Below are 15,304 nucleotides of genomic sequence, written 5' to 3'. Positions count from 1 at the left end.
GCTTTTAATGCCCTGAACTCAGCTGCTACAGACCAGCCGTTACATCAAGAGGATCCAGTCCATAAATGTAAAATGGAAGAATTCTCTTGTGCTTTTGATGCAGACACTTGATGGACACATTTTTGGTTACATTTGGTAGAAAATAATGAATTGTATATGGCCATTAAATGACTGAAGAAGTTTAAATGGAACTTCTGTTGTTGGTCTTCTTTGGTGTGCGCTCTGATTCCTAGTCTTTCTACAGAATACCATAAAAAAAACATACTATTGTCTTTTAAATGTAATGAAATAATGCACCAGGTTTATATCAACTTCCATGACCTTTCAATGCAATATTCCTCACAGGAAAACTATGCCCACAACAGAGATTTGTTTTTCATGGAAAGAATACTAGATCTAATAATAATTGATATTTTTTTTTTAAAAAATAATCTTTTGACTGTATATGCCTTTATCAGCACTAGTCACAAATGCCCTCAGTTTTTGGTGGATAACATCTTTGCCTGTGGGCTAAAAGTTCAACACCTTTGAAAGTGCAAAACATATTTTGATTGTACTCACCGAGTGTTTTCAAATTAAAAGGAAAATAAAAAATTTAGATTTCTTAACATTTTCAAATGAAAAGAAAAATAACAAATTTAGATTTTTTATTTCATACCAAGATTTTGAATTCTATTCCTTTGGTTCAGTGATGTATAAAAGACATGGTACCTATGCCTTGCTAGTGTTTGGTGGTGTAAACAGTGCACATTTTAGTAGAGCTGGATATCCTTTAGCATGCAGCATTGAAGGTTAGGAGTGATAACTTTAAATCCTGATTTGCAAACAACCACAGCTTCTCAGCATGCTGCTTCAGTGATATGACAGGATTGTAGGATTTTCCCTGAGATACTGGAACAATAACTCACCTCAGAGAGAGGCAGAGTGGATTTCATTAGTAACACAGATGGCAGCAAGGGAATGAGGTAGTCATTGCCAAGACAGTATGGGTTGATTTGATAACATCTGGAAACTCACAGTAAAGATGAAGACAGCGCTTATACCTTAGAAGCGCCAAGAAAAAATAGATATACAGATATCAAATCATCTGCTTGCCTAAAATGACAGGAGTAGTCAATGATCAGAGCCAGCATCCCCAAAGCATGGTGTTTAAACTTGGTGTTCTCATTTTCTGGTACTCCTTTTAGTTAGCTATGTAATAGTATTATGACTTAGTTTGTGGACAGAAAATATTAAGTTCTTAAACATTTTTCTGTAAAGCTTTTGGCTGGTAAAACATTCTGCACTTCTTTAAACTGCTTGGACATTCATGCTACATTCATGCAGTTACTTAAGCATATGTCTAGCTTTAAGCTTATGGAGGAGGTATTGATTTTTTGGATAAGGTATGGGCTTAAAAAGCACACACAAGCTAATGCCACTGACTCTCCAGGGACTCCTCAAAAGCATGACTTCCAACCTCTCTTCTGTTATAAGATGAGAAGGGTAGAGAACAAAATGGGTAAAGGATCTTTAGAAGAGACAGAAATAGAGGAGTGCCCCTGAAATGTACTTCCTTTTTCAAACTACCCTGAAGTACAAGCCAAGGCAGTTCAGCATTCTTAGCAGGCAAATACATGGGCTGAGGAACAAAAGGGAGAAATCTATTCACCTCCATATCTGCTGATGTAGTGGAATGAAGATGGGTTAATTAGCATTGATAATATACAGCTGTGGGCTGGCTTCAGGGGCAGCGGGTTGGCCGATGTAGGTAAGGTGCAGCTGTGGCTGGTTAAATGGTTGAGAGCCAATGAAGAAGGAGCAGCCGAGGAAGAAGCAAGAGGAGGGAGAACACGTGCCCTGGATGAGGTGAGACGAGGACAAGGCAGCAGAGGGACTGGCATGAAGAATATGCTGGTATGAGATGGTAAAAGACCTTGTTGCAGCTGGATAGTTTGGAGAGTGCTGTGATGTGCTGAGGGTGTCTGAAGAAGCATGTAGTATGAAGCACTGTGCACAAAACTGTTTTGTAACTTGGCAAGAGAAAATTCAATTCCCTCTTCCTTTTGCTGTGAAAAGATGGGCATGTTGATTAGGGTAGCGTGACCTTTTAAAGAGGGTGAAGGCAGGATAAGCTGTCTCCTAACATTATGACCTCCTCGCCAGCCCTCTTACTTCAATTTTGGTATCACAGCGCTCCTGAATGCACTGCCTCAAGAGAAAATTGGGGTGCCAATTACAAGCTCAGTAAATGAGAAATCTAACTTCTAAGCCAACAGAAAATTTTTACTGGTATGAGACTAATACCAACATGTATTTGCTAAAATGTCACAGTGTTTGGTCATCAGCTGTCACAAGGAAGTAAAGGATGTGCTGAACCTTGCCTGTGTCAGTCACTGAGTCATTTAGAGGAGTGTTGCAAAGCTTATCAACCACTACTTCAATTTTAGTGATGCTGTCTTCATAACTGAATGCATTTTTGAACACCAAAATGCAACAAAAAGAAGGTGACAGAGCATGCAATTTCTGAAGCCCTCTGACAAAGGCTCTTATTAATTAGAAGAAATTTCAGGCCAGATCAGTATTTGTTCAAAATTGCTATTGATTAATTTGTTGAAATGGAAGCATCTTACACACCAGCTTTATTATGACTGGGCTGAATCTGCTGATCATGGAAGCAGTCTCTCAATCTCCATAATGCAGTTACTGTTGTAGCAATTACTTCTAAATCACGGATGATGCCTAATCTGTGTACTTTCACATATGCAAAATTCCAGGCTTTCATATGAAGTATGTGTCATATACTTAAATTCTCTACTGGCACCTAACACCAGCACATAGTTACACTGGAGTTGCCATGGGTTATCCAAAATGTCCATATACTAGGAAGAGGTAGGTGTGAGAGGCCTGAGACCCTGAGGACCAGCAGGAGGAGGTCAGACAAGGTACCCAAGAGCAATGCAAATAGGACCAACACACCTCTCTGGTCAACTGAATTGAGCCTGTACAGGTAGAACATCCAGATGAAAGATTTGCTCAGATTCGTTAAGAATCATAGCTATACACACATTTTTAATGTGTGTCTGTAGGGGGAGAAAATATTTTTGTTAGCCTGTTCAATATAATAGGAATAAAGCCTGCCTGGGATCAAAGTCCCTTTATCAGGACTAATAGAAGCTCTTAAATCTTCTGTAAATCTCACTTCTTTCATATACACAGACCATAAAAGCTACAAAAAACTTGCTGCACAAAAACCAGGAAAGTAAGCAAACGTTTCCCAGGAACAGAAGCATGGCCTGTAACACCAAAATTACAGCTACCTTCCATAATGAACAGGCATTTCACACCTGCAGCAGAATAAATCAGTCTTCGTCCTCCCAGAGCAACCTGCAATCTAGTTTTCAATGGATTTTTTTTCATGATTTCTCTTGGGGGTGGGTGTGGGAAGTGAGGTGAACAGTGGAGGAGGAAGAAAGGAGAGAGGCAGAAAAATTGCTCAGCTGGATTTTGATTTATCCAGTGCAAATGCTGAACTATTTTTAGAATGTTTATCACATCCTAAACAGTTCCTCTCATGAAGATGTTGCTAATCCATCTGTCTTTGAGAAACTGCAAAATGTGCAAAATACATGTAGGAGTAAATCTATTGTGGGCCTGGGCACACTGACATTTGAACTGACATTTAACTGGTACAACAGAGTATTGATGCCCTGTAAGACTTTCATATAACTGTGTTTCAAAATACTGTTCTACTTCTCACAAAGTGTTGGTAACTGTGCTATTTGCCAGTCAGAACCTATTAAAGTTTGGTTTTGTCTTTCAGGAAAATTGGGTATTTTACTAAATTTTTTTTCCTAAACAGACTAGAAAGATAAGGCAGTGTTAAAATATAAAAGAGAGCAAACCAGTATGGAAACACAAAATTTGCTGATATATTTTAAAAATTAATGCTTCTGATTTTCTAACTAAAAAAGATACAGGTTAGTATAAAATGAGTATGTCTCATAGTGACACTACATATTTAAATACCAACAGCATATTTGCAGGATTCCCGGTTTTGCAATATGTAAATACAACAGTCCATTTATTTCATATGGCTAGTAAACCATTCAGCTTCATGATGTCTGAAATATGTTTATATATGAACTCCCTATTACATGTGTCTGAAATTATTTCAGATGGATGTGAAACCTCCAAATGAATCTTAAATATCTAGTACTTGAATATCTAATCATGCTAATCTGCACTTACTGTATCTTAGAACCCAAACTTGCTTGCCTGCATTGTGATGCAAGAAACGTGAACATATAGCTGCCTTTAAGTATATGCATTAATCCTGCTGAAGCCAGTAACACTATAAACATGTGTTTAACAGTTTGCAAAGTGAGGCCTTCAGGTATTGTCTTTTTAAATTTACTTCTTTACATTTAGGGTCCTAAAAATGAAAATATAGTATCTTTGAAAGGTATTATCTTCAGCTTTGATAGCTAGTGCTTTCTATTCCATCCTTTAGTATAAATTATTACTAGACATACACAAACTTGAAACATATTTGATGTATTTAGAATATATTTTAAATACAGTATCTTCTTTCAAGTAAGATAACCCTCTGTTACATTACTGTGCAGTTTGTCTTCATGCAAGTGTTTGCGTTGTTTTTTCTACTAGCTGAGGCTTGCTCCAAAATAAATAAAGAAATAAATTAATAAACATAACAAATATAACATATTCAAATGTTGTGGCTCTAATTTAAATTGCAAAATACAGGCACTTTTGGTGCGTTGATGGAGTAACATGCTATCCTTAAATCAACAGATTAAGAGAAAAACTGGATTTTTTTTTAGAAAACCTAAACCTACATACTTTTGATGTTTAAGTTTTTGGTTTTACCCTTTTCTCTTGCAGATGCACACACTGTACCTTTTTTTCTGACCGATCCAGGTAGTTTAAAGGGATGGGGGAAAAAAGTCACACAACAGAATTTATTTTCTTATGCATTTTTTTTTTTAATTTTGCATTAAAGAAAGGAACTTCATCAACATTGATTGTCATTTACAGAAAACATTCAAAAATCATGTGTGCATTATTATGGAATGCTAACAGTATTGAACTAATAATTTACAGGACATAAAATAAGACAAAAATCTATTACATTCTAAATTAATATAGAACCGTTTCATTTGACAGGGATGCTGGTCCTACGAAATTCATGATAAATAATAAAACCCTCAACGGTCACTTTCTAAATGAATCAGGCTGTATTTTTACTCACATACACATAAATTAGGTCAGTTATATTAAACAAGGGAGAGAGATCAGAAGAAAATTGCAGATGTAAAAATGCTGGATGAACTCCTGGCTCTGTAGAAGTCAGTGAGGGATTTTGCTGTTGGTTTCAGTGGAGCCAGATTTTTACCCAGCATGTCATGGTTCCTTTGCGGTTTCACTTTTTGCATCTACAAGCCAGTTAAGATACATCATAATTATTACACAATTAAGCTTAAAAAAAAAAAAATCACTGTTGACTCTATGAGGCATTTGATTTTAGAAAGGAATTTTTATTCAGCTTTTGAGAGTGATTAATTTTGAGTGTTGATTGTATTTTATCACACTTCTTGACAGGCAATGCAACTCTTACGTGTTACCAACAGTAGTAAGCATACTTATCAAGTAGCAAACAACACCCCCCCCAAAATTCACATTAAATTGATTTACAACAATATAGCTACAGCCAAGCACCAAATAGCTCAGGGCTTGGAGATCTGGGTCTTAACATCTCATTTCACTCTAACAAAATGAACTGGAAATAGGATAAAAACATTAGATATTTGAAAGTGGGAAGTATATGAAAAAACATTTTCTCTCATAATCCTAAAAGCAAGGAAGCATTTTCAGGGATATTTCAAAAATATTAGAAAGTTTCATTTAAATCTAAATATCTATTTTAATTACGTTTTTCTTTTTTATAAATTGGTAATCATAAAATACTAGCCATTAAAGTCATATCAGGATGCTGGAAAAGCATCCAAATACTTTGCGTGTTATTTATGCTCCTGCCTGTGTTATTATAGCTGTTGATAAACTGGACTTAATTTCTTTTTCTATTATGGTCTTTAAAACGTATTTGGTGAAGGTCAGTTATGGCTTCAGATTACAGCTAATGAGTGACCTGACCTCAAATCTGAATAAGAAATTAAAGGCATACAAAAATATTTTGCTCATTGGAAAGAAGGAAATGTTTCTATTAATAGAATTCATGCCAGAAGGATTCATAAAAGCCATACGCTGTAAAGAATCATTATTTGCTTGAGCAACTTTTCTTCAAATTATATTAGTCAAATGCAGTCTGCAGGTATTAATACAATACTAACTGTACAGACTCACTGGGATCATGTTTCATTGACAGTCCCATCTTTTTTTTTTTTTTTTTTTCTCATTACAAACAGAAGTATACACTAAACATCAATGGCTGGTCAAAAGGCTTTATCTATTACAATCAGTTTCCATAAAAACTGAAGAGTACAATACACTTACAGGAAGCAAGTACATAATTTGCTCTTTGATGTTTTTCCTCTTAAAAAAAATCATTACAAAGTCTTATGCTTAAACAGAGACATAGAAAAAATCAGTGTATTCACTGTCCCAAGTTATTTACAGCAAAAATTACAGAGACAGCATACATAGTATCAGACCTTCCACAAGCATATATTAAAAGTAATTACATTTGAAAAAATATTTTATTTGTCTTCTACATTTCTACAATACATACTCAGGTTTCTTTCTTGTTTTGTTTGTTTAGTTTTTAAGTAACTTTCTTTAGTGTTAATCAGATGAGGCAGAGAGTGCAGCTGGAAAATAAAGGGATTTTGTTGCTGTTCTGATTCTTATTTTATTTATACCATCCACTCATTACAACCACAGTAATTAGTTTAACATGGGAATTATCTCACAGCAATTAGCATAAATCTCAAAATACCCCATGCGTTTGATTTAACTGGGTGTTGATAACAGCTTAGACTTCGGTTGTGCTTTATTTGTGGCCACAAGTACAATCACAGAGCCGCTCCCTGTAGCCTACCAGAGGTCACATTGCAGTCACACAAGAGGCAAAGACTGTCACGGCTAGTTCACTTGCTATGCTACTCAGTGGCTTTTTAATAAGTGCACGAATAAATCCCCATCTACTGCACGAGAATGTGTGGTCCACACTCCGTAGGGTTAAATGATTATTATCATTTCTCACTAACAACAAAACACCTTTTTTGCCTGATTCTGACATTGAAGTGACACATTAAAAAAACACAAATGTAGTGCATCTGAATCTGAATCCCCAAAGTCAACAGCCTAATGTAGTTACTTTGACTTATTAAGCTGTGTGTCTAATCAAGACAAGTATAAGTGCTTTTTTTTAATTTTTTTTTTATTTTTCTTAAAATAAGCTGGTTTTATCTGGAACAGTCTTCAAGGTAAAGCCTGTTCTTTCCTGTTCTTTGTGGTTGACCATCTGGCCCTGCTTGTTTTTCAATGCAGTTGCGTTCTTGTTGTCCAAATAAGGGACCAACGTGATCATAATATTGAAAACTAGGAGACATTTTTTAAATTCTGTTCAGACAGTTTTATATTGAACATACTTTACTGCTGCCAGTGTATAGCCATAAACAAGGGCCGCAGCCTTTTCTTGAAGCACACACATTTTTCTAAACAGCAGTATTTTTGATCACAAAGTAGCAGCTCCATCCAACAAATCCAACAAATATGCAAAAACACAGTGATATCTACATTAGATGAAGTTTTTCTTTATGTTATTGTACAGAAGACCACGTGCAAAGCAAACAATTTCTGCAAGTACAGTTACAAAGAAACACTTATAATTTATTTATTGCTGCTATATTCAATGATGTTTTCTTTCACTCTCCCTACGTGCTGTGCTTGAATTGTGAGGATGATGAAATTATGTAAATGTAGTACGTCACATTACTGAACTCACTGTGAGCAGTATTATCCTCGCTGCCTGCAGTAACACCCAGGAAATATCTCCTTTCCCAGAGTGTTTTGTGCATCACCTTATTCTCTCAGCACGAATGAAATGCAAGGACCATTCAGAGGACACCGACACACCCATCATGTCACTGGACATTCAGGATGCCTTTTTAGGAGAGTTACTGATCTGTGAGCTACCACTGTAGGAATTTTAGGTCTCTTCTTTTCACAATGGCTTTCATCTGCAGACTGAATACCCAAGTGGCTTTTATAGTTAAGTGATCTGCTGCAAACTGTTTCTGGGATGGTAAATTACCGGGGTGTTGGGCTCATTGTTACACAGCCTTACTTGCAGGGACAACACATGCAGTGACAATATAGCTAAGTGAGGACCCTGGGAGGAAGAGGAGGAAAGAGCCTGCTTCCTACCTCCTGGGTGGAGCCTCCCTTGCAGACTGCAGGTAAGGGTCAGCCTTGAGAAAGAACAAAGACTTATATTAGGAGCCCAGAGGAAAAGGAAAAGGAAAGAGAGGCAAAGATCTCTGGCCAGAAGACTGTTCTTTTTAATGGGCAGGTGTCACATGAACAAGAATTTCAGTCACTTGAGTGTGGCTCCAGCAACCAGAAAAATTAAAATTTATATTGTAATGGGACAGCTGGTAAATAATATGATTATGAAAACCTTGATGCATAGGGATTTTGGCTTCTCCTTTCCACCTTTTGAAGTTGTCCACCCATCTTCTAGGTGTAGGGAGTTCAGAATATGGAGTTAAAATCTTTATATACCCACTGTAAGAACAGAAGCAATGATCACACTCAGAGCTGAGGAAAGCCTCTTGGCTGGAGACCTGGAATTAACTCAATCACTGGCAATACAGTCCACTGTAATTTGTCTTTCTGTGTGTGTTCTTGTATTGATAGGTCTGTAGAAAACATGTGGTGTAAAGCTAGGGATAAGCAGAAGCGCACCTCAAAATTCTAGGAAATGGAGTATTTTTCCCTAGTGCAGTATAAAACGGGTCATGTTTGCTTGAGGTAAGAAAAGGACTGGTCATGCCATGGAGAAGCATTGCTACAGAGGCCTGGGGGTAGCTATGATTTTGTGCATCCCTGAGAAGAAAGGCTAGCTGTTAGCCACTTTATACTACTTGCTTTTTATACACATTTCTCCATGTGGTAGTTCAGCATACTTGTTGCTGTTGTTGCTGACATACTATTATTTCTTTCACATCTTAACCTTTCTTCTTATACGCCTGCAGTAATTCTGAATATGAGCTCACATTAATGGTACCTAAACTCAGTACCTTTAAACTGCACTTTCTTTTGTCAGTTATCTGAATTCAGTAACTCATACAAAGCTTGCTTGCATTTTGTTTCCAAAAGGACTTTAACATCACAAACTGATGTGTCAGTAGGGCTCCACTGACCGTGAAACAATGAGTGAAGTGAGTCCTGCATCAAGCTGAGGAAATGCTGACAGTGAATTCAGTTTATACCAATGTTATTTCTAATCACTGGCTTGAAAGCCTTGTCTGGGTCATGTTCATTTGGGCAGCTCAACCCGTGCCCTTCAAAGCCTCTAACATTCTCTTCCTTATTATCACTGTTATATTTATATAGCTATTTTTAGTAATGAAACATCCCTGAGTGGCATACAGTGCAACATCTGCATCAAGCAGTGATTGTCATTTACAAAGTGTGAAACTTAAAAGGGAAAGAAGAGGACTAGGTCTCCAATACACTGTTCCTAATGGATGTCAGAGACAGCAGTTAAGTTTCTAGAGCGGAGGCAGAAAGTGCTGGCTGGGACAGGTTGGTAGATGTAAATACACTGCTATTGCCAGGGAAAAGCAAGCTGTTCTGTCTCAGTTTTCCATTTTATATGTGCTCAGGCAAATTTGGACAAAAAACTCTTTCATGTTTCATTTTGATCTTATTGCCCAGTGCTATATTCCTGGGATGTCCAACAGACAATGACTCTGAAAATAGGAACCATCTTCCAGGCTGGGCCCTGGTTCTTCTGGAAACAGCACAATCAGTGCAGAGTCAGGAGGAAGGAGGATGGGGGAACCCGAACATCTTTCAAATGTACTTTGTAGCTCAGCTTTAGAGGGGGTGAAAAATGACAATGGGGAAAGGAGCCATTGCCTGCACATCTCTAACTGTGCTGCCTGACTGATTTGTGAAACTGCTGCAGCCTCCGAGCAGCTCCCACAGCCTGGTGGTGGAAGGCTGAGAGGCCAGTGTATGGGACTTGCTTTGCACTCTCTTTGTGTAGAAGTTATGTCAGAAATCCCTGCAAACTATCCCAAAGGGAAATGTACACCTGTGCAAGCTGTCACCATGAAAATGAACAAAGAAAATCAAATAATAAACCTTATCTTCATGGACAGGTCTGGTAGCTGCTCCACCTGGAACACCATAACCTGGCACAAGCACTGAAATAGCATTGGCGGCCCAGGTGCAACAGGAGGAATAAACTGATCCCTGTGAGATGGGAGTTGAAATGAACAATGGAAAGCATGAAGTAAAAGCATTAAAATGCAAGTATGAGAATAACATCTGACTTGTGTTCTGCAAAACTCAAAGGGGACCTCTTTACACCAAGGGTCTCTAACTTTATGAGGGGTTCAGCACCTTCTGTGGGGTGCTGAGATGTCTCCATTTTTAGAGGCTCTAGCTGGAGCTAAGGGAGCCTGACAACTTGCAGAATCAATTCCTAAATGCTGCCTATCACAAACCAATCAAAAAATATACATTGCTTTTGGAAACAAGTTGGCTCAGCTGAGTGCCTTCTATTACCCTTTTTTTCTAGGAATCGCTAAAGCAATCTTTCCATTAAAAGGAAACATGACTCTTGGAATTAATTCTTTACACAAAGAACTGGCAAGAGTGACATCTACACCAAAATCAAGTCTCTGTGGTAGTATAATGAACAGTCTACATCTGCTTCCTCAATGCCAAGGATAATTTAGATCAATGTGGTGGTTGAATTATATGAGAGCAATGCTAGAAGATTCAATACATGCTTTAAATATCCTTTTGTTAAAGATCCTGACTTAATCAATCGTTAAAAAATGTGTCCCAGTTGAAAACCTTGTCACTAAAAAAATAAACAAACATAACCAATTACGACAGAGACCAGATCTGACAAATGCTAGTTTTAGAGATTTCATTGAAGGGCTTCAGATACTACTGTGGACTAATGAAAGCCAAGAAGAAATAAAAGTGTAGTACTAATATTTTCTGAAATGCATTTTGCGAGTGGATTATGCAGTTATTTACTCTAATTCATGCTATTCTATTATTTAAAGTCTATGGATAGCTTCAACATATGAAATCCAGTATCAAGAATTTTAAATTTGGAATATAAATGACTATGTATCAAAACCAACAACAAAAATCCAGCCTGTGTCATGTGATTGTTATTTTTTGTTCTAAACTCAGTTAAAGAAGGGCAACAGAGGTACTACTTTACTTATGTGGTCAATCTCAAATCACAGAAAAACAAATAAAATTTATCAGCCTTAGTTACCACAAATAATGTATGAGAACGTATTTTTATTTTCCAAATAAGCAACAAGGTTATTTGCTCAAATTCTTTAAAAGTAGTAACAAAAACGGAGCAAGCTGTTGATAATTAACCATATTTGAAGATAAAATTTTGGCAATATTTGTACTGTTTGTACAGGCTATTGCCTATCAATGGCAATGAAGATTCTGTATACCAGCATCTTAATGTTTATCAGACAAAGGCAACAATCCATTTTTATTCCAGGAATGGATGCTGCTACCTCTGTGGCCTCTGGCAAATCATTTAACTTCTTTTCCTTCATTTCCACATCTTTAAAAAGAGGCAGTAACCTCATGATTGAAAAGGTCATGAGGTTGCAGTGATTTAAGAATAGTGCTTTAAGGATTAAAACCCCTGTGGATAATGACTAAATAATGTTCTCACTGGTGAGCTCCACTTGGTTACCTTGTCTGAATCATGAGTCAAAAATTCCAAGGACTGATTAGCTTATTTGAAAAGAACAAAACATTTTCAAGGTGTAACATATAATTGTGAAGGACTATTTATAAACACGACAAACCTCTTTATTTATTAGCACTAAGAGCAGTAACGACATATTCTGTATTTCTGTGGGTTGGCTACATATGTAACTATTGATGTACTGAAAACAAGTTTATAAAGGATTTCAAACAAATATATACGTGTGTGTTTGTGTGTTGGAAAAGACAAGGAATACATGAATCCCCTGCAGTTAAAACTGTGCACTTCTAGTGTTCAGTTTGACTTGAATTTTTTCCCAAATAAATTCAAACAAGTAGTACATAAATATAGCTGATTAATGTTTTTTATAATAGAAAAGAGTTGGAGTTTGGGGTCATTTTCATGGATTTGCCAGTAAAAGGGGCTGCAAACAGATAAATCACCTTCTAAGGGAATGCCAGTCTAAGGGTTTAAATGGAATAAAGAAGCATCAAGAGCAATGCTTTATTATGTTAATTGAAGACATTTTAATGTAATCAATGTAGGTCAGAAAATGTGCTCTGAATTTGGAGCAAAAAAGGTATTTTTAACAACTGCTGTTCTGTAAGACTAAGTTTGAAGAGTATGTCATGTTTGCATCAAAATTCTCAGCACAACTAACTTCTGTACAGGTTTTTTCTCTTTTCTTTTTGAAGTTGTAACAGACCTACAGAGAAACATTTAATAGCTGAGAGTTTGAAACTACTCTTGTATCTGATCTGACATTGTTAAAATAGAGCAAACAAATATTGATGTTTCTAGACTGGATTCTGCCATGAAACGTGAACTTGCAAACCAACTGATGGAGGGCAAGGGAAAACTCCACAAAGTACTTGGAATTGCCTGTGAATTATTTGGTCATGCAGAAAAGGGAACAGAAGATTGAGACCAGAGCTGTGTGAGTATGCTGGAAAAACTGGAGGCATTAAGTTGTCACTACAACAGATCAAGTTTCTGCACCCACCCTGGGGCCCACCTGTGTCCCTGTGGGCTCCCTGTGACCCTGCTCTGCCATGAAGCCTGGCAGAAAGTGGGTCCTTTGGCCTCCCTGTCAATGTGCTCATCCTCACCTTGCCTCAGACTGCACTGACTTCTGTGTGATTTGAAATAAGGAAATATATTTGCTCATCATCTTGCCTTCATTTCCTCTCTGCTGCCTGCTTCCTCTTTTCTATTCTACTCCCTCCACTGGGATCTCCGGAGACTTCTCTGAAAAAGCTCATAACGGGTAAAAGTGGTGGTAAGGTCAGGGTGGTAGCAGAAACTGAATCCATCTTCCATAGCTAAAAAGTCTATGTCTTGTATCTCTGGCACAACCCAAATACATTAATCATGACTGCTAATTAAACTTAATTAATCCACAAGATTAAGTCTGTGGCAGCCTTCCACCCCACTTTGTATTTGCCTTTGGTTTTGCAAGCAAATGCACATAAAGTCAGTTCAGAGACAGACAAAAAGAAAGCCCTAATTCTTTGCTCCCTTCCTGAAGTGAATCTAAAATCAACCCTATATATGTGTATATATATACAATTATATACATACAGGTATGTACATACATATATGCATGTGTATGTAACACACATATATGCATGTGTGTAATGGAAACCATCAGTGCCATCTCAATGATGGCTGTGTCAGAAACAGTGATAGCTGTATTTGCCTTCGTCACCATAGCCGTTGCTTGCTTTGACTTTCCTCCTCCTTCACCCTCTTCCTCCCTCTGCCGCTACTCTTCAGGGCTACGTTTTAGGCTCCCTATGATTTTCATTGGGTTCACTATGTGTCTTTCCATTGAGTTCAGCAAAAAACCAAGACTTGCAACTACTTTTCAAAGCAGTATATATGAAATAAAATCATGAGTGGAATCGGAAAAATGTACATGTGGGATAGTCTACATTTTTACTCCGTGTTTCAAATACTTCACTGACATCAAGTCCTACGATGTTCACTTCTATATATGCTCTATCCCTGTAACAGGGAGAAAAATTAAAAGAAACTCCTTTTCTTCTCTCCACTAAAATCATCCAGACAAGGCTTTTGCACCATTGATACATTCCTGATGTTTCATTTACAGACTGCACACATGCACTACGTTACACATATCTCAGAAGTGATCCTGTCATTACACATCAGCAACTAATAATTTAACTCTGACTGGCAAAGCAAATCTTGATTGCCCAAAGTAAATCTAATACATTACTTGGAGAGTAAGAAATGCATGACAGCTGGGCTGAGCATCCTTTAAAAGTAGGCATGGGATTTTTAAGCTACAGCATGTATGCATATAATACCTACATATATATATATATTTTTTTTTTTAAAGTATATAGCACATATATATATGTGTGTATTCCATACATGCACCATAATTTCCAAGACAGCTACAAATTTCCACATGCATTAAACTATCTAAAAACATAGAAATAGGCAAGTCTAATAAGTGGAATTTTCTTAAATTATATTTGAACAATAAACAGCAAGAGTAATACTGCAAAGTACTGCTCTATTCTCATGTATATCTACAATAAAATTCTAGGAACAGTTGTCTCCCAAAACATCCCCCAATAAAATAAAATTAAAAAAAAAGATAACACCCAGTGTCCTATATTCGTATATTCATTGTCAGTTCAAAAATTAAAAAAAAGTAAACAAAGAAAAGAGAAAAAAGACATCCCCACTCAGAGTTGCATATTTACATTCTTCAAACTGTAGCGGTGAAAAATAAATCTATTAAGTGCAGGACATTCCTAGTGTTGCAGTAGTGACATTTTTAATAAGTTCTTCATGAAAACATTTCTTTATGTCTTAATAGTGATGCATTCCATGACTACGTGAAAATTCTATTATCCCCTTCACTTGCAGCCAGTCGTAGAGTCTGGATTGAAAAGCTCCTTGTATAATGGAGGAAACAGTGTGTTCACTATATCTGGATGAGACTGCTTAAATACCTGTAGTTTCTCTCCGTGCAAGTTGCAAAGTGCAGTAATGGTTGGTATCTTGGCTATTAACTGTGAGACATTAAAATAAAAAGAAAAGGAAGAGGGAGGAAGCAAACTTAGTATAAATTGCAGTTTCCAAAAGGGACTATGTTAAGATCTTGTTGGGTAACTGAATGCAATACTCTGAACTCCATCAAAACTACACATCCAAAGGACCAGACACTGTTCTTACTGTAAAAGCTCAAAAACAATTGTCCTGGAAATTTTAGGCATGTACCAAAGAAGTATATAGCAAGGAAATGCTTCCAGGGGTATTTTTTTAAGGCAGCCTCATTCTTGCGAGGATACCAATTAAAAAGATTAGTGGTTGAAA

General features: G+C 37.0%; 1 protein-coding gene across 1 annotated transcript in view; it reads right to left on the bottom strand.

Moving 5' to 3' along the window:
- Positions 1 to 6,413: 6,413 nt before the first annotated feature.
- The window catches only part of RORB (RAR related orphan receptor B), a 145,709-nt gene continuing 136,818 nt past the window's right edge, over positions 6,414 to 15,304 (bottom strand). Inside the window, exon 10 of the mRNA XM_037374331.1 lies at positions 6,414 to 15,000. Within this exon, the coding sequence (XP_037230228.1) occupies positions 14,845 to 15,000 (156 nt within the window). The 3' untranslated portion in view covers positions 6,414 to 14,844. The remainder of the gene's footprint in view (positions 15,001 to 15,304) is intronic.

Source organism: Falco rusticolus, chromosome Z, assembly GCF_015220075.1.
Source record: "Falco rusticolus isolate bFalRus1 chromosome Z, bFalRus1.pri, whole genome shotgun sequence".
Taxonomy (NCBI): Eukaryota; Metazoa; Chordata; class Aves; order Falconiformes; family Falconidae; genus Falco; species Falco rusticolus.
This window is presented reverse-complemented; position numbering and strand designations above follow the sequence as displayed.